We start from the raw sequence: 21,752 nt of genomic DNA on the forward strand, positions 1-21,752 counted from the left end.
AACCTTTAAAAGAATTAGTTTGAGATAAGTTCCTACTGAAGGTATCCAGGCTGGCCTTAATGGTAGCTCAGGTAGGCATTGAACATGTAATTCTTTGGCTTCATACTTCAGAATAAATGACATTAAGGAATATACCACCACCCCTGGCTTTAATTTTTACATTTTTGCCTTGGGATTAGAAAAGGGATTTAGAATGGATAGTATTTTTTTCTTGGCATGTGTATTTTCTTTCCCATTATTATTTGCTTAAATTTATCCCTTTGTTTATAAAACCACTTATTTTCAGGTTTTGTTTAGTTTGAGAAGTTAGACATGTTAGAAGTAAAATAAAACTAGTTGGTTCCATCTGCTGCAGTTCAACTCTGCTAAACTCTATGTAGAAATACACATATACATAGCATGCTTCTTCAAGTGACCTAATTTTTGATTGTGTTTTGAGCCACTGTCAAGTGAATCCTGCATGATTTAATAATCATGTACAATGAGTCTTGTGTTTTAAAAAAATCAATTTTATATATTCCAAGTTGTAATACATTGTGGTTATTTTCTTTTCTAGTTTGAAATGCTTACTGGTACTTTGCCATTTCAAGGTAAAGACAGAAATGAGACCATGAATATGATACTGAAGTAAGTAGAAACACTATTTTATTTAGGGAAAAAATTCTTATCTCTAGTATTGAAACATTAATGTGGATTTCAACAAAGACTTAAAAAGTTTTTTGTCTTTCTCTCTTATTCTAACATATTGTGGACTCTTAAAAATTTTTAAATTCACAATGAGATTTATTGATTTATTGTGTCTAGATTCAAGTGACATTTTCTATACTGTTTTTCAGAGCAAAACTTGGAATGCCTCAATTTCTTAGTCCTGAAGCACAAAGTCTTTTAAGGATGTTATTCAAAAGGAATCCAGCAAATAGATTGGGTATTATTAATCTTCTTTAACCTTTATAAGAATGTACTACATGTACTAGCAAGTAACTGGATCTTTATATGTTCTAGTTTAAGTTCATTTATAGTTACTGTATATTTATGTTTGAATTGTGGGCTTTTAGTATTTATGTAAAATAAAATTTGGTTTCTGTTTAAAACACTAAATAGTCTAGTTAATGAAAAGGTTTTTTCAACATGTAGCATTGTGTACATCATATGGGTTGTCTTTTGAAAAAATACACAGCTTACAGTGTATTGATAATCTTTTTTGATGTTTGAAACTGATTATTTTGCCTGTCCTTATAAACTTCAAAACTTCCAAGTTCCATTGCCTTTTCCTAGATCTGGATGTGATCCCATTATCTATATACTTGTGTTAAAAGTACAAAGTACCGTGGGCTATTTTTCCCTTGGAAGAGTTTAATATAGTGTTATGAATATGAGACATAAGATGGATTTTGAAGAACAATTACTTAATTGAATAACAACTTGTATTTGTTAGGAGACATTTTAGTACTTAGTATTTTGTATTGACTTATACAGTTCATTATTTGTATCAGTTTTCTTTTTTTTTTTTATGTTAAAGGACAAGTTAATATAGTACCAGATAAGAAGTCATAGATATTTCACTATAAGGAATCTAGGGAAACTGTGCAGTAATGTTTATATCTAATAGTTTAGAAACCAAGTAGAGAGATTAAAAATTATGCAACTAAATTATTTCCATATTATAGGATCAGAAGGAGTGGAAGAAGTCAAAAGACATGCTTTTTTTGCATCGGTTGACTGGAATGTAAGTTGAATAAAAGTTTGTTAGTAAATAAGTTATGTTAAAATGAGAAAAATTCTTTAGAATCAGTGGTAATGTAGAGACTTTGCAGATAAAAATAATCTATTTTATATTGTCTGAACTTTTTGTTTATAGTTACCACATAGCATAGCACGGCAATACCTTGAAGTAGATATATGTATAGAAATAGTAATTTTTGTCATTTGTTGTAACTGTTATGATTAATATTGTACTTCCACTATATTTGAGGACAGGGTGAAGTAGGGAAAAATGAGTGAGGCTATGACAGATGTCAACTCTACTTCATCTGATGTATGGCCACACACAACTTTGTTTTAAATTCAGTTGATGTGGACTGTTACACTCCATGAGTTATTTCTGGTAAACAGCTTGCAGTTTTCTTTCCTGTCTTTTTCCTTGAATGAGTCTGTTTTGTAATACTTAAACCAGACACTACAATCACTAGTTTGATTTCCTTATCTCTGTTGAAGCTGGTTTGGTAAGTGAATGCTGTTCCACTTGCCATATTTATGTATAGAGATTGTCAGAGCCTCTTATTCAGCTGCAGTCTTGTTTACTCATCTGCATTTTTAAAACATGTACAATTTAGGAACATAGAGTATTAAATAAGAAGCGTGTATTTAATGTTATATGGAAACAAACTATTTTAGATGAAATATTCATGAATATAATCTGATTATTGATTTTGTTATTTGTCTTAAAATTTTTACATTTTGGTATGCAGTGTCTTATTCGTTTACAGTGCCAGCTGTGAAGTCATTATAATGTCATATGTATTCTCTGGCTTCATTAGATTTTGGACATTACATCTCAATTATAGAATTTTGTTAATCATTATCTGAAATCTGTAAAGGTTTTGAGTCTTCTGAATGTCAATATCATGTGATGTTTTCTTTTACCGAACACAGGTTGCATATCCCAAAACATTTAAGATTATTCTGGGTTTTAGAATTTAGTGTGTGCATGTGTCTCTGTGTGTGTGTTTGTGTGTGTGTGTGGCATTTTATGTATATATGCATTTATGAGAGGAAGTGAATGAATTTGAGAAAAGGACCCAAATAATATACCTCATTCATACAGCTCAAGGATAATTTCATACCATATTTTTAGTGTGTCTGTTTTAGCGACAGCTTGTCTACTTACACTATAATGTTCACATTCAAAATATTCTAGTTGTTATAGTATTTGAATTGTATATCTTTTACTAGGAATGCTCAACATTTTAATGATATTTCAAAATGTTAAATATTTTACATTACTTTATTACCTCTAGAAATTATATAAAAGAGAAGTTCAGCCTCCTTTCAGACCTGCTTCTGGAAAACCAGATGATACTTTTTGTTTTGATCCTGAATTTACTGCAAAAACACCTAAGGGTAATACAAATTTGTTTATAACCAAGGCTTTTTGTTCTAGTCACTAAATTAACTATTTTCAGTAAAATTTATGTTTGTACAAATTAGTTTGGTCTTTGTGGAAATGTTGATCTTATATATAGTATTCCTACAATCTGTAATTAGGAAATTATCACAGAAGTGTGGAGAAAGATAAAATACGGATTTTATTTTCTGTTGTTTTGTAAATGCCTTGACAGACTAATAATGTTCTAGATCATGCTATGAGGTAAAACATTACATATGCACTGGTTTAGATTAGAATTTGATCTAATTTACTGTTAGTGAAATCTATTTCATGTACTCATTCAAGATATACTGAATACCAACTATGTGATTTTTGATAGTGTGGATGCAGCCATCAATAAAAAATTATTGACCACATACAACATGTTTATCTACAAAGAGTGGCAAGAAAGTATGAGTTATATTTATAGTGTCAGATTGTGTCATTTAATATTTCCTTTCTTTTTGTCAAAAAGTGCTGCTATTATTAACATTTGTGTAATTGTAGTAAAATATAACTGTTTAAATATTAGATTCTCCTGGTTTGCCAGCCAGTGCAAATGCTCATCAACTCTTCAAAGGATTCAGCTTCGTTGCAACTTCTATTGCAGAAGAATATAAAATCACTCCTGTTACAAGTTCAAATGTATTACCAATTGTCCAGGTAAATTCTGTATCATCATCACAATGTTCAGTTTCAGGATGAGTATTTCTCTCACTTTTTAATAATGGATGTTTAGTAATTATTAAGAGATAACCATTAATGGCTTCTTTTTCTTAGTGTTAAAGGTGTTTAGGGGAGAGCAGATAGTAATTACCTTTAATATGTTTATGTCTGTTTTGGCAAGAAAATGTTGGAGTGATTTATAAATTAGTCAATTCATCACATTGTTTTGGGACTTTAGAAAGGCTATAATATATAATTGTTTCAGAATTTATATAGACAATTTTTAAATATTGGTAGAGTTTCTTGAAACTTTTTAACCTTTAATATACATGATTAGGAAAAAAATGAAGAAAATAATGAAGTTTGTTTCATTTGTGTTTTTTTTTTTTTAAACAGATAAATGGAAACGCTGCTCAATTTAGTGAAGTCTATGAATTGAAAGAGGATATTGGTGTTGGTTCTTATTCTGTTTGCAAGCGATGCATACATTCAGATTCCAACATGGAATTTGCAGTGAAGGTATTATTTCTGATCCTGATTGATTGTTTGATTTGTGTATTTTTTAAAAATAATATAACCCAGTTGAAGGTTGGCGTGGTGGCACATGCATGTAATTCTAGCACTCGAGAGTACAGGAATTGTCATATACTGCCAGATTGGGCTATATATGGAGTTCTAGCACACCTTGGACCACATAGCACAATCCATCTCAAAACAATAACAACAAAATAGATAGATAGATGGATGGATGTATAAACGGAAAATATTTCATTCTTCTTGATAAACAAAATCATTTGTTTGTTTTTGAGAATTTGTTCTGATCTGTTTCGTAGATCATTGACAAAAATAAACGAGACCCCTCAGAAGAAATTGAAATTCTGATGCGCTATCGACAACATCCCAACATTATCACTTTAAAGGATGTAAGTATTTTAAAATTAAGTTAATAATATTATGGACTAGAACTTTATCGGTGTGATATTTTCAAAGCTATCCAGACAAATCTCAATATGCTACTTTAATTCTCCAATGATTCTATATATCTGTTCTGTTTTTAAAGATTTCAGTAAAGAAGCATTATTGTTGATTAAAAACCCTAATACTCTCAATATTATTCTGAATAGTTAATTCAGTAATATTGCAACTAGAAATTTTTTTCATCCCTATAAATATAAAGGAAATTGAGTCTGGAAAATTCACTTTCTTGATTATAGAATAATTGGCTATAGAATTATGGATCATTCCTTGAATGAAATAGTATTAGTCTACAATTTTGTAAAATAAACCTGTAACACACATATTAATATATATCTCTGAATAATGACTTTACATTAGCAAATTGGCTTGTTTTCTGAACATGAAAAACTATTAACCATCATCTTGATCAGTTTGTTTCAGATACTATGATATATAGTTTGGTTTGTTATGTTTAAACACTAGTTTGTGTATATGCATGTATGTGTGAATTTGTGTGTGTATACTATCACATACCAAATGGAAGTATTTTTCTTATCCATTTATTTTAATGCACTATTTAAATTCATCATTTATTTATGATACCAGACTAATCAATGAACTAATAAATGCTATGTTTACTATCACAAAGGTGGTTACTTTTGAAGTACTTATAAGTAAAATAGCATATATATGTCATTTGAAAGGCACAGAATTCTACTCTTTATTTATGTGGTTTGATAAACTCTAACCTCCAACTTCAAAAACTCCCAACTCAAGTTGGATATGATCTTACGAATTTACACAAGAGATTATTTTTTCAATTCATTCTTCAGTACAGCCTGTACTACATTAACAAGAAAGAAATGATATGTGTGCATTGAGTCTAGAGTTGTACTGACATAGCAAAGTAAATATAACTTTAAAAAAATTAGAATAATGATTACAAGTAATAAAACTTTAAAACACATTCCTTTTTAGGTCTTTGATGATGGGAAATACGTTTACCTTGTTACGGATCTGATGAAAGGAGGAGAACTACTGGATCGTATTCTCAAACAAAAGTGTTTCTCAGAACAGGAAGCTCGTGATGTACTGTATGTAATAACCAAGACAGTTGAATATCTTCATTGTCAAGGAGTAAGTTGCAGTTGAATTCTTCCATCAATTATGGGACCTATATGTAACGAGTACTGTTTTGTCCTGCTACCGCGCCAGCCCCAAATAATACATAGAGACTCTGTATTTGGTACAATGTTGTTGGCCCTGTTACTTGTTTTTTATTGGCTAGCTCTGTCTTAATTATTAACCCATTTTTGTTGATCTATGTATTTCTCTTACCGGGGAGCCGGCGGCATACTGCTTTCTTTAGACTTTCCATCTTGACTCCTCCTTACTACTTTCTATTTCCTCTTTGTCTCCTAGTCCCTCCTATCTTCCTTTCCTATTGGCCAACAGTGCTTTATTATTAACCAGTATGAGAAACATATATACATAATGGCATCTCCCATCACCTATATTGTGTTTCTTATATGTTTTTATATAGGATAGCCTAATAAAAACTCAGTGTTATAGTGAAGTTTATAGAAAGTGGTTTGAAATATATATACACACACACACATACATATATATGTGTGTGTGTGTGATGTGATAATTTCAAGGGCAAGAAGACATATATATATATATATATATATGGGCTGTACTAATTATCAAGCCTAATTTTTAAAATGTAAATCATCAAAGAAATATCTAAGCTGGGTTTTGGTGGCTTAAACCTGTAATTTCAGCACATGGGTGGCTGAGGCAAAAAGATTGTTAAAATTTGAGGCCATCCTGAACTACATAGTGAGTTCCTTACAAGCTTAGACTTCTAAAATCTAACAAGAGAAAAAAAGAAATTTACAAGCATTTCAAATATTATTAGAATTATTCTATAGCTATTATATTTTAGCAGCAAAAAGTATATATTTGACTCTCACCAATTGCCCAAAATGACAGTAAGTTTTTATTCTAAACACTTGAAATATCAATTTGTTTAATTTTATGGAGGTGACTTAAATACTTGTTTTTGTCACTGTATATATAAGGCAGATGAATTGAAATTAAAACATCAACTTATATATATGCGTAAAATTTTAGGTAGAATTTAAATTTTCATCTTGAATCAATCTGCAATTCAGATTTGTAAAGTATATAAACCCCACTTATAAATAATGAAAAAGTAATAATGTTGTGTGTGACCTAAGAATAAGACTTTAGTAGTTGGAAATAAAGCACATAATACTAAAGGAATACAATAATTCTAGTATAATTTACTTAGTTGAATCTCTTTGCAAGTACTTTAAAGGATAACAGAATTTTGTGTAAGGCATGATAAACCAGAATGGTTAAAATATGATAAACATAAACTGTTTGATTTATTTATTTATTAATCTTGTTTTGAGAACACTTAAACACACATTTCGAACATTTACACACAACAGACATTATAAGCAAAGGGCATTATGGGTTTAAATACTGAGCAAGATTTTGCCCTTTTCCCTAAAGAGCATATGTCGCTGTACATTACTAAATAAAGGATATGAAGACATCAAAACAGTACACCAAACAAGAAATTTTCAGTTCAAACTCAAAGTTATCCTTAAAGCAATAGTAACCACTGGAGAATAGTAACAGAATATAAATATCTTTGTCTTCATATCCTTTGTGTAAAATTGTAAACCCTTTACAATTATTTTTTGTTTTATCTGTCATTGCTGATTCTTTGCTTTGTAGTATTCCCCACATTTTGGGGGGGGGGAGGATTTCACAAACAGAAATCTTATTTTTTTTCCAAATGAATGTGTACAGCCTTTGTATATATAATGGAGACTGTTCTTAGTTCTTAGTGTAAAAACTACAGATACTGAAACCTATCCACCACTCCCTGTTTCATCCTTCACCAAATGTGTTACTTATCCATGTCGCTCTGCTTTTCTAAATTCTCTTGTACCTGCAAGCTTTTATATTATATCAAGAGTTAATAGTTGGAATGGTGTGATGCACTGAGTAAAACTTGGGTCCATTATATCCAAATGTAGAATAATAATTAAAGATGGAAATGCTTAACAAAATTGATAGATATTAAAATGCCTATCTGGCTATCTGGCCGAATATGTTTCTCATTATTATTATTAATATTATTATCATCATCATCATCATGATTATTATTATTAGGTTTTTTGAGACAGGGTTTCTCTGTAGCTTTGTAGCCTGTCCAAGGCACTCTCTCTATAGACCAAACTGGCCTCAAACTCACAGGGGTATACCTGCCAGTGTCTACTGAGTGCTGGGATTAAAGGGGTACACCACACTGCCTGGCTATTTCTCATTATTTTTGATGTCGTAAGTTGGGAAAAATTCGGAACAGCTTTCTTATTAACATTAACTGTTTAACAAAAATTTAGTTATGCAAATATAATGGTGTTTTCTTTTATGTTCAAGGTTGTTCATCGTGATCTTAAGCCCAGTAATATTTTGTACATGGATGAATCAGCCAATCCAAATTCAATTAAGATTTGTGATTTTGGGTTTGCGAAACAGCTTCGAGGAGAAAATGGACTTCTGTTAACTCCATGCTACACTGCAAACTTTGTGGCACCTGAGGTATTCTTTAAGTTTTACTATTTTGTATTCATTGTTTTGCTTAAATTAAGTCTATCTGATGTCAAGTATGTTGAAGAAGACAAGTAAAAGCAGACTTGTTTTTTTCACAACTATAAAGTGCTGTTTTAAAATTTGAATTATAATAATTCATAATATAAAGTCAGGTAGTTACTAGCTTCTAATACACACACACACACACACACACACAATCAATCAGAGTAGCCTGTTCTATTAGGTTATATACTAATATAGAAATCATATGATTGCAAAACAGGGTTTCACTACACACACAAAGTGGCAACACACAAGTCTCTTGTATTTGTCTACTGATGGGTGGAATTATAGGCATGTGTAATCATGCCTTGCTGAGAATCATACATTTTAGGACTGAGATACAGTTTTGAATTGCCTTTTGGTTTGTTTTTAAATAGAAACATTTCTTTTTCCTTAATAAATCATTTGTTGTTCCTGGGGGATTAAGACATATGAAAGATGAGGCTGGGTAAGTTTAGGAATATAGATTGCACATTTGGGAATTTCTTTGATATTACAATCTCCAGAAGCAGTGAAAAATCAATCAGGGATTGCATTGGCTACATAAAGTACTTTATAACATGTGTTTATAAGTCAGGAATTCTTTAGTTTTCACTTTTTAAGTTTTATTTCATTTTACTTTCAAACCACAGTTCTCCCATCCCAATCGCCTCCCTCCACCCACCCACCTCCCACCTAGCCCACCCACAGTCCACCCTTCCTCAGAGGTAAGGGCTCCCATGAGGAGTCAACTGTCTGGCACAACGCCAGGCCCCTCTCCATACATTAAGACTGAACATGACATCCCACAGTGGGGAGTGGGCTCCAACAAGTTAGCTCATGTACCAGGTTTGTATCAGGGTCCTACTGCCAGTGGCCCTTCTGATAGTCCAAGCTTCACACTGTCTCCCACATATAGAGGACATAGTTCTATCCCCAGGAGTCTCCACAGTTGTAGGTCTAGAGTCTGTGAGTTTCCACAAGCTTGGTTCAGCTATCTCTGATAGATTTCTCCATCATGATGTTGCCCTCTCTTCTTCATATATTCCCTCCTCCCTCTCTTTGCTTGGATTCCCAGACTGGTTCTTGGTTGTGGATCTCTGTGTCTGGTTCCATCAATTACTGGATGAAAGCTCTATAATGATAGCTTGGGTATTATTCATTAATCTGAGTACAGGGATAGGCCAGTTCTGAAACCCTCTCCATTATTGCTAGGAGTATAAACTGGGTTCCTCCTTATGGATTCTTGGTAGTTACCCTAGTACCAGGTTTCTCCCTAAGCCCATAGTGGCTCTCTCTGTTAAGATAAATCTTTCATTGCTTTTCAACTGTATCCCTCCCCGCCTAAGTCATCTCATTTCCTCCTATTCTAAGCCCCCTCCCCTCCCCTTTAAGACGCCCATCCCTAATTTGCTCCACATATCTCATCTAATTTCCCTTCTCAGGGCTATCCATGTGTTCCTCTTAGGGTCCACCTTGTTACCTAGCTTCTCTGGAGCTGTGGATTATAGTCTGGTTATCCTTTGCATTACTTTTAATATCCACTTATGAGTGAATACATACCCTCTTTGTCTTTCTGAGTCTGGGTTACCTTTCTCAGGATGATTTTTTTCTTGTTCCATCCATTTTACCTGAAAATTTCATGAGGTCATCATTTTTTACAGCTGAGTACTACTCCATTATGTAAATTTACTACATTTTCCTTATACATTTTTCTGTTGAGGGGCATCTCGGTTTTTTCCAAGTCCTGGCTATAACAAATAATGCTGCTAATGAACATTGTTGTCAAATGTTCCTTGTGGTATGACTGGGCATTATATGGGCAAATGCCAAAGAGTGGTATCACTCTTATACCTGTCAGAATGGCTTAGTTAAAAAATACTGAGGACAGCTTCTGTTGGAGAGGATGTGGAGTCAGGGGAACACTCCTCCACTGCTGGTGGGATTACAAACTGTATAGTCATTTTAGAAATCAGTATGGTGGTTTCTAGGAATTGTTCTTAACATGTTATAGATATTGATAAGCAATGGCAATTATTATGTACTAATCTGAAAGTGAATTCTTGTCTCATATATTTTAGATTTTATATCAAATAAGTAATCATTTTAAGCAGATAATTTATATAATATCTGTAAAACTATATTTTAAATTAGCTATTAGGAAACTTACTTTCCTAAAATAAAAATTTAGAAAATAACTTTATTAATGAACAATTCTCATTTTAATATTTTTATATTTTGCTTTAAAATGCTATTATAGGGGTACAGATCCATGTTTATTTTATGAGCTTTTTGTGAAATTATTTGGCCTGTAACAAATTATACATATATGAGTGGTTTATTCTGTTCTTTAGTGAAACTCATAATGATTGTACATTTTCTACCAAATTATGCTGTGTATAAACTATGCTTTTCAAAATTAAATCAGGGGTACATGTTCCCAAAGAGGTTATTTTATTTGGACAACACTCATGTAAATAAAAAAAAAACTTTAGTTTTTCTAGACTTTGTTTGAATAGCATAGGAGGACAGAACATTTGAAATATCGTATCTTCTTTTAAATATGAGCTACATAGTCACCATATGTATTCTAAGTAGCGTTCTTTGATACAAATAATAATGTATTCATTACATATTTTAATGGGCAAATTATTAATCTTGGCTTAATTTTATATAGTTCTACTCTTTGTATTTTATAGAAACTTCTAGAAAAAGTTTATGATTGTATGTGTCCCAAAAGAACACCAAAATTTAAAATTAATAAACACACAGTGTATGTATGTTTAGATTAGTGGTTAGGTAAACATTTTAAGATTAATGGTTAAGCAGACATTTTAAATGAATATATGTACACAGTAGATGCAGTACACTGCTTCTTTTTAATCCTAGCAGACACTTTGTTTATTGTAATAGTGAAAATTTTCAGGTGGGAATGTGGAGACCAATTCTCTACAACTGGCATTTGAACTACCTTTGGCTTGTGTGTTTTGAGTGATTTGAAATATTTTATTTAGTGCTGAACATCCTGCCAAAAGTTAGCAATTATTTCTAAGTTGTTATAAATGAAATACATTAGTCTTTTTAAAATTTCAGATTCTGTCAAAATAGTATCAAACTATATAAAAGATAGTCATTTTAAAATAGCATCATAAAGATTGAATTAGCCATGCAAGTATTTTAAGAAATAATGGAATTTATAGGGCTGTACTTCCCTGATTTCATCACAGTAGATAAAGAAACACAATTTTCTAAGAAAATTCACTGCTTTTTGCAATTTTAACATAGCAGTAAAGAAATAATATTCACTCAGGTTTTATATATGTATCGTTTCAGTTAACCTTTTAATGTTTTACTTCATAGATGAACATTTCTTTATGCTTATTTCACTAAGATTAAAATATCCTCAATTGTTTACTTTTATTTTAGCAAAAACATGAATGTTATCTGATATTAAATGTGTAATGAAGTCTTAGAATGGTCTTGAATTAATAGAACTTAAATTTGAAGAATGAATATATTCTCAGCTTCTGGCTATATAATATTGAAATTACTTGCCTCTCTGACCAGTGCTGTCATATGTTTTATGTAAAATATGAATTACACTTACAGCAAAGGGAATGAGACTTCTCTTATTTTTCTAAGAGCAAAGGGAATGAGACTTATCTTATTTTTCTAAGTTTATCTTGATGTTGATCCTAGTGAAGAGATATAAAATTCAAGCTGAATATCATCTTCATTCACTAATTCTGCTACCATGCCTTGTTTATTTTCTTCTTCTTTTTTATTTTTGTTTTGTTTTGTTCTGTTTTGTTTCACATAGTCATTATTGTAGAACATTAAAGACTAAGCACAGAATGTGTTTAAGTATGTAGGAAATAAAAAAAAAAAACAAGAATTGTATGATAAGCTATAACATTGTGATACCTCCTGCACAGTTGTGCTGTTCTCGTAACTTGGAGAAGTTATATTGAGATATTGGAACTTTTTTATTTTTTAAAGCTTCAGGCTTCTGGATTGAAACAGTCTTCCTGCCTCAGCCTCCCAAGTAGATAGGACTACAGGTGCAAACCACTGTTGCTGCTCTACTTGGTTAAATGTATATGGGAAAATGCAGCCTAAAATGAGACAGATGAAAATCTTATGCAATAGCCAATTTTATTCAAAGCATCAGACAGTTTATATTCTGAGGGTTAAGCAAGGTCAAATGAGCATGGATCACATGAGTTTAGGCTGTATACAATCACAAGGATAACCTGTGTTTGAAAACATCATTCTGAATAATAATGGGTAAGATATGGATAATCTAAAATAAACACACTTCTATTTACTACACCTGGGAGGACACAAAAGCATATGTAATGGAGAAACAGAGGTTACAAGACTTTTGCCTTGTCTCCTTGGAGTTATCTCATAAGGTCACAGAATCCTTATGCAGCTGTATTTATGGATCATGTTCTGACAAACCACCACTTCCCATAAGGCTATGAATGAATAAAATACGAATATGAGTATGGCAAACTAGGTAAACATGAGATGCCTAGAACACTAAGAGGTGATAAGAAATGAGAAGGACCTACAAGAATAAAAAGAGTGCTACCTAGCTTTCGGTCGCCTTCTTTAGGACTTCTATAGTCTAGTCTTCGATAGCATATCAGTATTAAACACGTATCCTCTTTTTGTCCTTGGAAAATGTCTCATGTTGCCAATACTGGCCTTGAACTCCTGATCATTTTTGCCTCTACCTGATTGTGAGGATTACATGCATGCATCACCATGCATAACCACATGTGTGCTCTTAAAAATAAATGTATTCATAGGAATTATTAATATATTTTAAGCAAGTTACTTACTGTTTTTGGCTGATAATTGTGAAAGCCAAGACTACTGATATTTTTTAGCCTTTACTAGATGAAAAGTTCATGCGAGCTTTGGTATTAATGAATTAATAATCTTTCTATTTTGTTTCTTATGTCTATAGGCTTTATCAGTGTCTTTAATTTTTTAATTAAAAATGTCCTTATTATATATTTTTCTTTAATTAAAAAAGATGATATTGGCTTGTTTATTCTGTGTGTTCGTGTGCATGAGGAGAATGTACAGGCCATAGCATACATACATGTGGAAGTCAGAGTAATCTAGATCAAACTCAGGTTGACAGACTGGGCAGCAAGCACATTTGCTTATTGAGCCATCTGACTGTCCCCTCATCTCCTTATATTTCTAGCAAATACTGCTGAAGTTCATAAAGAAATCTTACATTAATTTATAATAAAATATTTTTTATTTTTATTAATACTGGCCCTGAAACAAAAGTAGGTAAACAAATTATTATATAAATAATAGTAAAATACTAGTAAAGCTACTGGGAATTTACCAGAAATATACTCCTCTTTTGAAGAAATATACTCCTCTTGTCTCTCAAACTATCTCATAAGGTCACAACTTCTCCTATTATCTTGTCTTATAATTATTATTACAAATTTATATCCACATTATATAGGTATAAATCATAATTAGAGTTTATTGTTGTATTCATACAGACACACATACCACTAGTAAAGAGTTATCAAGCCAGATGGGATAACACATATCTAATATAATCCCAGAACTTGGGAGGTTGAAGCAAGATGATTGCCACATATTTGCGGCCAGCTTGGACTATATTAATGACTTCTCATGCATATTGGGCTTTAGAAGAAAACCCTATATTTTTAAAAGCTGAAGCAATTTTCAAAGATATTAAAAGCACTGCCTTTTAATATCTGGTTGGTACTGTAGAAAAGAATGCTTTACTGTAGAAGCATTCTTTTCTACAGTACCAACCAGTTTTATGATGTTGAGCCAGTTACTTAACGTTTCTCTTGGTGTCATCTTGAGAACTGGAATAATTAACATCTACCTCATAGAGTCAGTATCAGAATTAAAAACCTCAGCACTATTTGTACTTCCATCAAACACGTGTACATATCAATCTTAAGTTTAGGTGTCTACATATCCAATTTGAAATGAGGAAGAATGAAAGCTCATTGAGGTCAGGTTTTATATCTTACAGGGTTGTAATTTTTTGTGTGTAGTCCATATTACTTAGTAGCTAATAGTAACCCCAGTTTATGCAGTGTTTGCAGAATGGAGAATATTTCACCTTTACTCTTAAAGGGCATAGAATAATTTACAACATTTATATTTATTTTTATATCATTAAAATTTATAAAATTATTAGAATCAAGACAATATTCCAGTATATGAAGAAATCTGAGGCTATACTAAGTAATATTTCATACCATATTGTTTTTCATAGGTTCTCACTAAGCAGGGATATGATGCTGCTTGTGATATTTGGAGCCTGGGAGTCCTTTTTTACACTATGTTGGCTGGGTAAGATATTTACAAACTCTTGTTATTTGAACTTTACTGCATGTCTTCCTCTAGAAAAAGTACACAAGAAAATAATGTTAAATATCACATTACTTTTTACTTGTAAAATGAGAGACATAAAAATAGAAAAGTTTTCATATAGAATAGATGCTTTAGAATAAACCTTTTATTTTTACATTAAGTGCTTTACTTTGTAATGAACTTACAGACTATAAGATAGCCGTGTATTATTATAGGAGCATGTCCACTGGACTTGTTAATGTTATATTAATTTTATTACAAAAGCACATTAATTCTTAGCAGCAAGAGATTTAGTAAGAGGATTAATAAGAATGTAATACTAAACAATATTAACTACAGAAGCATGCATATACATGTCTAACATTAATAGGATGAGGAAAGCTCTGAACCGATGTAATAATAACTAGACTATATTAATGTTTGTGATATAATTAGTGAAATATTTTGCTCTTAATATGGAGTAGCACTTTATTTAAAAGTGAATATTTATGGTTGTATAAATTATTCTGTTTTTTAAGAAAGGAATGATTAGCTACTATCAGACAGGTATGACATTTTAAATATTCAACTTAACTGCTGTATAAAAACAAAATATATTAGTAACATAAAGTGATATTAGACTGTTAATTGGCTGTGTGTAATTGCATATGTCGGGATTTTAAATATTATAAGCTCTTTATATAATGCTATACTTTGTCATATATAGTTAGTATTATAGGTTTTAGACCATGGGATGTAATTTCTTGCTTTCTGCTTTCAAATATTTGCTTTATGATTAAATATTATATATGATTAAATTATTATATATAATGTGTTTGATCTTATCTAATCCTAATTGTTAGATGAAGGAATGAAAGCACTAATGTATAAATCTAGCTCCTAATTTTTTTTTAACCCTAAACCAGCTTTCCAGTTCCCAAATATAAAGGTATTTGTGATATAGGTATTAACATGGTACTTTTGTCAAGTTACTTTTTAAAATCCACCAAACTTATGAATCTTTTTTCAACCCATGAATAATTTTATGTACATAATTCAGAGGCTGTGGTTTCTATTACATTGGCATCAATATTAAGTATATTTATTTTGCATAGGTATAAGCTGAAAATTTTAAGTTGTCTCCACTAATTATGAAAGTAAAATGTTAATGAATAAGCTGTATGTAAGAATTAAAACTTCTTCATAGTAGTTATATTTCCTTGCTTACTTAAGCCTATCAAAATAGAATTATTTGTGTTTTATCATGCTCTTATAATATTGCATGTTTACATAAAAGTCCAACTTTATTTTGCATTTATTAACTGATCAAAGGAAGCAAAGAAGTAATCAACAAGATTCCGTAGTTCATTAAGTAATTTACTGAATTTAAATTCATTGTTTGAAATACATGATTTCATATTAATAATAAAGGGGAATATTGGGTAATGCTCTTGGCTCCTTTTTATATTTGTATGTAGATATATAGTCACCACTTTTGATTACATATGAAATATACCTTTGCTTCTCATGTTTATTAAAATCTATTTTATTAACAGCTACACTCCATTTTCCAATGGACCCAATGATACTCCTGAAGAAATACTCCTGCGTATAGGCAATGGGAAGTTTTCTTTGAGTGGTGGAAACTGGGACAATATTTCAGATGGAGCTAAGGTATAAAACATAGATATGTTCAGTTTTGCAGTTTTGATATTATTAAAATCCAAAAACTGTATCCCACTGTGTATTTGTTGTTTGTCTTTCTTATGTCAGTTTTTATTTATTTAATTTTTTAATTTGTTGAGATTGTAACTACTTCATTTTCTGTTCTCTTTCTTATGTCCAATTCCTCCCATGTATCCCACTTTACTCTTTTAAAGTAATGGCCTCTTTTTTCTTTAATTGTTGGTGGTTATGGTAGTTGTACTGTGTGTGTGTGAAAATCATCCTGCTCAATCTGTGTAATGTTATCTGTGTGTGTGTGTTTCAGGGCTAACCATTTGGTATTGGATAACCAATTGGTGTGCTCTTCCCTGGGAGACATTAATTTCTCTTGCTCAAAGAATTTCTTGACACAGGATTAAGTTCTTGTGAGCCTTACCCCTTTCATGGTAGCATGTCTGTTGGTGTCATTCAGTTCAGGACATAGTTAGGGAACCATGTTGGTGAGCTTTTATACAATGTAGCTTCTGTTAGACACCACAGATACCAAATGAACTTGAACAGAAATATTTGATCAAAATTGAAAGCTTATAAATAGTTACTATGCTGGTATGTTTATTATCTGAGAATTGTGAAGTGAATAGAAAATTTGCAGTTCTTTTGTTTCATGTAGTTTATAAACCTTTGCTAAAAGTAGATCTAGATGATAAGAAATTATAGGGCTTCAATTTAGATAAATTTATTAATTTTGTTGATCATTCTTCAATATATTATCTAGGGATAAATATCCAGCAGATTATACATGATTATCCTTTTTCATTGTCTAATATAATTTTTAAAATCCTTGTCAATAATATAAAAGTATTCATATGTAAGTGACAAATGATTAGCATCTTCCCATTTTCCTTTTAGCCATCAAAATATTAAGTCACTATTATTGCTTAAAATAATGAATCTTTTGCTCTCACATTCTCTGCTCATCATTCTATCAAGGAGAACTTGGGTTTTTTGAAGGGGAATTTAAAAGAAAGAAGATAAATTAAATCTTATTGAAACAAGGTCAATTTGTTTTTTGAAATTAGCAATGTTTATATTTTTGTTGTGATAAAAACTAATCACCATTTTGCCGCTGTCTTTATTAGGAATTAATTATAATAAAAGTTTGGTATGTATTTATGTCTAGGCCTATGTTTATATTCTAAATTAGTATTCCAAATATAAATGAACTCCTTTTTATGTTAAGGCACTTGGAGACCATTTGCTTAGCACAGCCTTGGTTAATAGCTTTTACTCATGTTTGGTGATTCAAGTCACAAATTATGTTCATTATAGCTTATCTTCATGTCACATTTCATTATGAAATTGCACTTCTCAGTAGAAATATAAGATTTTGCTTTTCTCATAAATGCTGTGTAACAGTGCTGCCAACATTGAATGCTTACTATATTTATGTGATAGTTATTACCCTGGGTATATTGCCCAATACCACATGAAACTGAACAAGGTGGTACATGCCTCTATTCCTAGCACCAGCTGTGTAGAAGAAGCAAGAGAGTCAGAAGTTCCATATCATCCAGTTCAGGGATGAGATGGGTATGTGACATTTCAAGGCTAACCTAGGATATATGAGAATCTGCTTCTAAAATGAAAACAAAGAAACAAAAAAATAAAGTTGTAGAAATTATTTAAAATTCAAGCATTACTCTTTTAGGGTAAGGATGAGCAGATGAAAGTTTTGTTTTCCCTTGTTAAGTCTTAAGTCAGTTTAGGTGATTTTGTGTGTTGAAGTATACTTTGAAGTGATAGAAGTAAAGACACCAATCCTTTAAAGATCAAGATATTTTGTTTTGTTTTGTTTTCTTTGTGTAGTATTTTCACTATAGTATAATATGGAAAAGTTCTTTCTAATTATATCCATATGGGGTTTCTAATGTTTCTTGTATTGAATGGATATCTGTATCCCTCCCAATATTTATTTTTTCTGCTGTAATTTTATTTAATAGGCTTTCAGTCTTTTGGTTTGTATATATTTTCCTTCCTTTCTCTACTTCATGGATTAATTCTCAGGTTCAGTCTCTTGAAAGTATGGCATGGATACCTCTCTGTTTTGTTCATCTTTTATTTCTTTTTAGACAATGTCTCATTATGCAGCTCTAGGAGGCAACACACAGAGATCCCTCTGCTTCTATCTCCCAAGTGTCAAACAGCCTTTAAAACCCAGTCTCTATTACTCAGAGGAGAAAAAGCAGATGACAGTAATTCAAAAGCTAACTAAATGTTTAAATGTAGGGAAAGGCAATTAGAAATATCGAGAACAATATAAAATGTTAGACAAAGAAGAAAGGATCTAGGATAGTTAGAGTTCTTAAAGAAAAGTAAAACCTAGGAATTAAAATTGACTGCAGTTTAAAGTGTGAATAATTAAGTAGTGAAAAGAATGTAGATGAAGAAATGTTAGAGAAGCAAAGAAGGAATACAGGGATGTAAAGAACCATATAAGGGATGAAAGCATGAGAAATAATAGTGATATAAAACAAAGTGCAAGAAAAACTAAAAATTGCCAACATTTTTCACCTCCCGAAGATACATAGAGTACATAGAGTTTTCAGTTTTCTTATGTTTCAGTGTATTTGATATTAGAGGCATTTGGGCAGTTATTTGTTTTCTCTCTGGTTAGGCCACAAAGGCTTGTAGCAGATTGAAAGCTACCCAACTGTGCCTTTTCCGTGAGACTGTAAAGTGTTATTGGCACTGCCTGAACTGAATTCCTAGAAGTGTTTTCCTCATCCAGGCCAGGCAATACAGAAGTACAGGACCTGCCCTTAAACTGATTCTGCTAGATGAGCCCAAGGACTTCCTAACAGTTGGATGCCCTTTCATACCATGCATGCTCTGCTAGTGCATTTTTGAGCAGGAAAAATGCCTGAGGCAGGCTGTTTCCAGTGCTCTGGGATTACATTAATATGTCAGACCAAAGTAATATGCACTTACAGAGTCAGGCATGGAACACTGACTGGCCCTGCATGATCTAGCTATAACTGGTCTCCCAACTGGTCTGTTCTCACAGGTCCAGTTTAAGGCCTCCTGTTTTTTCTGTAGTCATACCCATGTTTGTCACCTAGGCAGACCTGTGGTTTTGAATTGCATCTAGATGACAACAAATATACTAGGCCCACATTGGTTCTTGAGGGTGTTTACTTGCCCAGTTATTGAAGATGGGGAAACTTTGGGGTTTGAAGGTAGTAAAAATCCATGGTTTCTGCTCTTCTCTGGATAAAAGGTTTTGACTGTAAAACCCTCAAAATGCTTAGCCTCTCAGCACCAGTGAACATACTAGTACAGTAGGAGGTATGGTGTAGTTCAATGCCTGCTTACAATATGTATTACTTCAGATCTCTTATTTTCATTTACTTATTTGTTTGGTTGTTTTGCAGAGTTCCATATTGTGCACCTGTGAAACTTACAGACTTCCTTTTTCTTCTTTTGCTCTCCCTCTTCTGCTGTTTTAGGGTCTGTTTCTTTTACAGATTTAAAGTTCATCATGACTGGATTCTACCTCATCTCTGTCTAATGTTTGCTAATACATTACATCAACCTTTTCCTGTAGCCATTTCAATTATGCTTTGTTATTGTAGATTGGTAGAAACACAGGAAAATTCCAGGTATCTTTCTTCCATCATCTTCCTTTTTTATTTCAAAGGGTATGGTTATATAACAAAAAATATGAGGTTGGCATTATTTCTTCCTTTCAGTGTATTACAGTAGTTATTCCATTATGTTTTCTTTTGAAATGTTTTCCAAAATGAAATTGATGTTACCATCATTTCTGTTATTACTATATGTAGCATGTTTGTGACTTTCATTAAATTTGGAAATTAAACGGTTTTTCTTTCTCCTCTGAAACTCCAGTTGTACATGTATGTTACCCCATACCCACTGGTGCTCTGCTCTTTTACCTGTTTTAATGGTTTATTTCTTTGGGGGTAATGGCTAATACTGTCTTTACCAATCACCTTTTCTGCTATGTCTGCTCTTATATTCAGTTTTTTTTTTTTACTTTGTCTTTCAGTATTCAATTCTAGACATTTGATTTGAGTCTCTTCTATATACCTTTTATTTCAACTTTTGAATATTTGGAATACAGTTATAACTCTTAAATCTTTTATCTGCAAATTCTAACATGTCAGTTTTGAGTTAGTTTTAATTTTTATTCATTGTCCTTTTCTAGTATGTCTGGCAATTTTTGCTAAGATGGCAAAAATGATCAATTTTATATCAGTGGATATTGGGTACTTTTCTATTCCTATAAATATACTTGACTTTTAGTGTACATATCAATTAAATTTTGGGAAGCAGTGATAGTTGTACATCTTCATTTTTAAGGTTTTCTTAGAAAAGACTACAGAAGTCTCAGGCTCCTCACCAGTTAGGTGACGTGTTCTATCAGTAAAATTGATAGAAGCATAATATCCTCCCCAACTCTGCATAACTTCCTGAGTTTTTTTTTTCCCCAGTTTTATTTTTAGGTACTGTCTGTGTAAACCATGCAAATGAATTATTTCTAAAATGAATGATTGTTTTCAAAGAATAAAGATTATGTTAAAATATTTGCAATCTAAAAGATTATAGGGAATGGATGAAACATTTTTCATTAATATGCAATACTTACGAAAACTTGTGGATACTACTATCTATTAGTTCTGAGTTACATCCACTCTTTTCTGATATTTCTTCTGAATTGTTTCCTCGTCTATGAGTATGTAGTAATCTGAATGCTTAAGGGAAATCATCTGTAGGTCTCTGTAATTTTCTGTTCTTTTCTATCACCCCTTTCATTCTGTCTTCTGGACTCTGTTGGTCTCCTATGAATGGCACTTCTGTCTCCTCAATCTGATCCACAGGCTGGTCCCTCCTTAACTTCCCAGCAGCCAAAACAAACTCAGGGTAGTATGTTGTGGCAGTCATTATGGTCACTTGACTTACTGCACATCTCTTGGAGACCATTTTCCTTTGTTGAGTTTGATCTGAAATCTGCTTTTGTTTTATATTTTTGACTTTTCAACTGAGTAACTCCAGAACTTGGAATTATATCTGAGCAAAAGTAGAAGTCCTTGAGCTATGGAGATTTTACCTTTGTTTTCTAATGTAATGTGTGGTTTGGCATGTTTTATTTTTTTTAAGACAATGCCATATGTAGCTCATGCTTCCCTGAAAATTGCTGTGGAGCCAAAGATGACCTTAAATGCCTGATTTTCCTACTTGTATATTTCAG

General features: G+C 31.9%; 1 protein-coding gene across 1 annotated transcript in view; it reads left to right on the forward strand.

Annotated features, from left to right (window-relative positions):
• Rps6ka6 (ribosomal protein S6 kinase A6) overlaps nt 1-21,752 on the forward strand; it is a 102,702-nt gene that overhangs the window by 77,997 nt on the left and 2,953 nt on the right. Inside the window, exons 12-22 of the mRNA XM_051190672.1 lie at nt 557-627; nt 837-925; nt 1,668-1,726; nt 3,018-3,120; nt 3,678-3,808; nt 4,208-4,330; nt 4,645-4,734; nt 5,747-5,905; nt 8,249-8,410; nt 14,742-14,818; nt 16,375-16,492. Coding sequence (XP_051046629.1) covers nt 557-627; nt 837-925; nt 1,668-1,726; nt 3,018-3,120; nt 3,678-3,808; nt 4,208-4,330; nt 4,645-4,734; nt 5,747-5,905; nt 8,249-8,410; nt 14,742-14,818; nt 16,375-16,492 — 1,182 coding nt within the window. The remainder of the gene's footprint in view (nt 1-556; nt 628-836; nt 926-1,667; nt 1,727-3,017; nt 3,121-3,677; nt 3,809-4,207; nt 4,331-4,644; nt 4,735-5,746; nt 5,906-8,248; nt 8,411-14,741; nt 14,819-16,374; nt 16,493-21,752) is intronic.

Source organism: Phodopus roborovskii, unplaced genomic scaffold (assembly GCF_943737965.1).
Source record: "Phodopus roborovskii unplaced genomic scaffold, PHOROB, whole genome shotgun sequence".
NCBI classification, from domain to species: domain Eukaryota; kingdom Metazoa; phylum Chordata; class Mammalia; order Rodentia; family Cricetidae; genus Phodopus; species Phodopus roborovskii.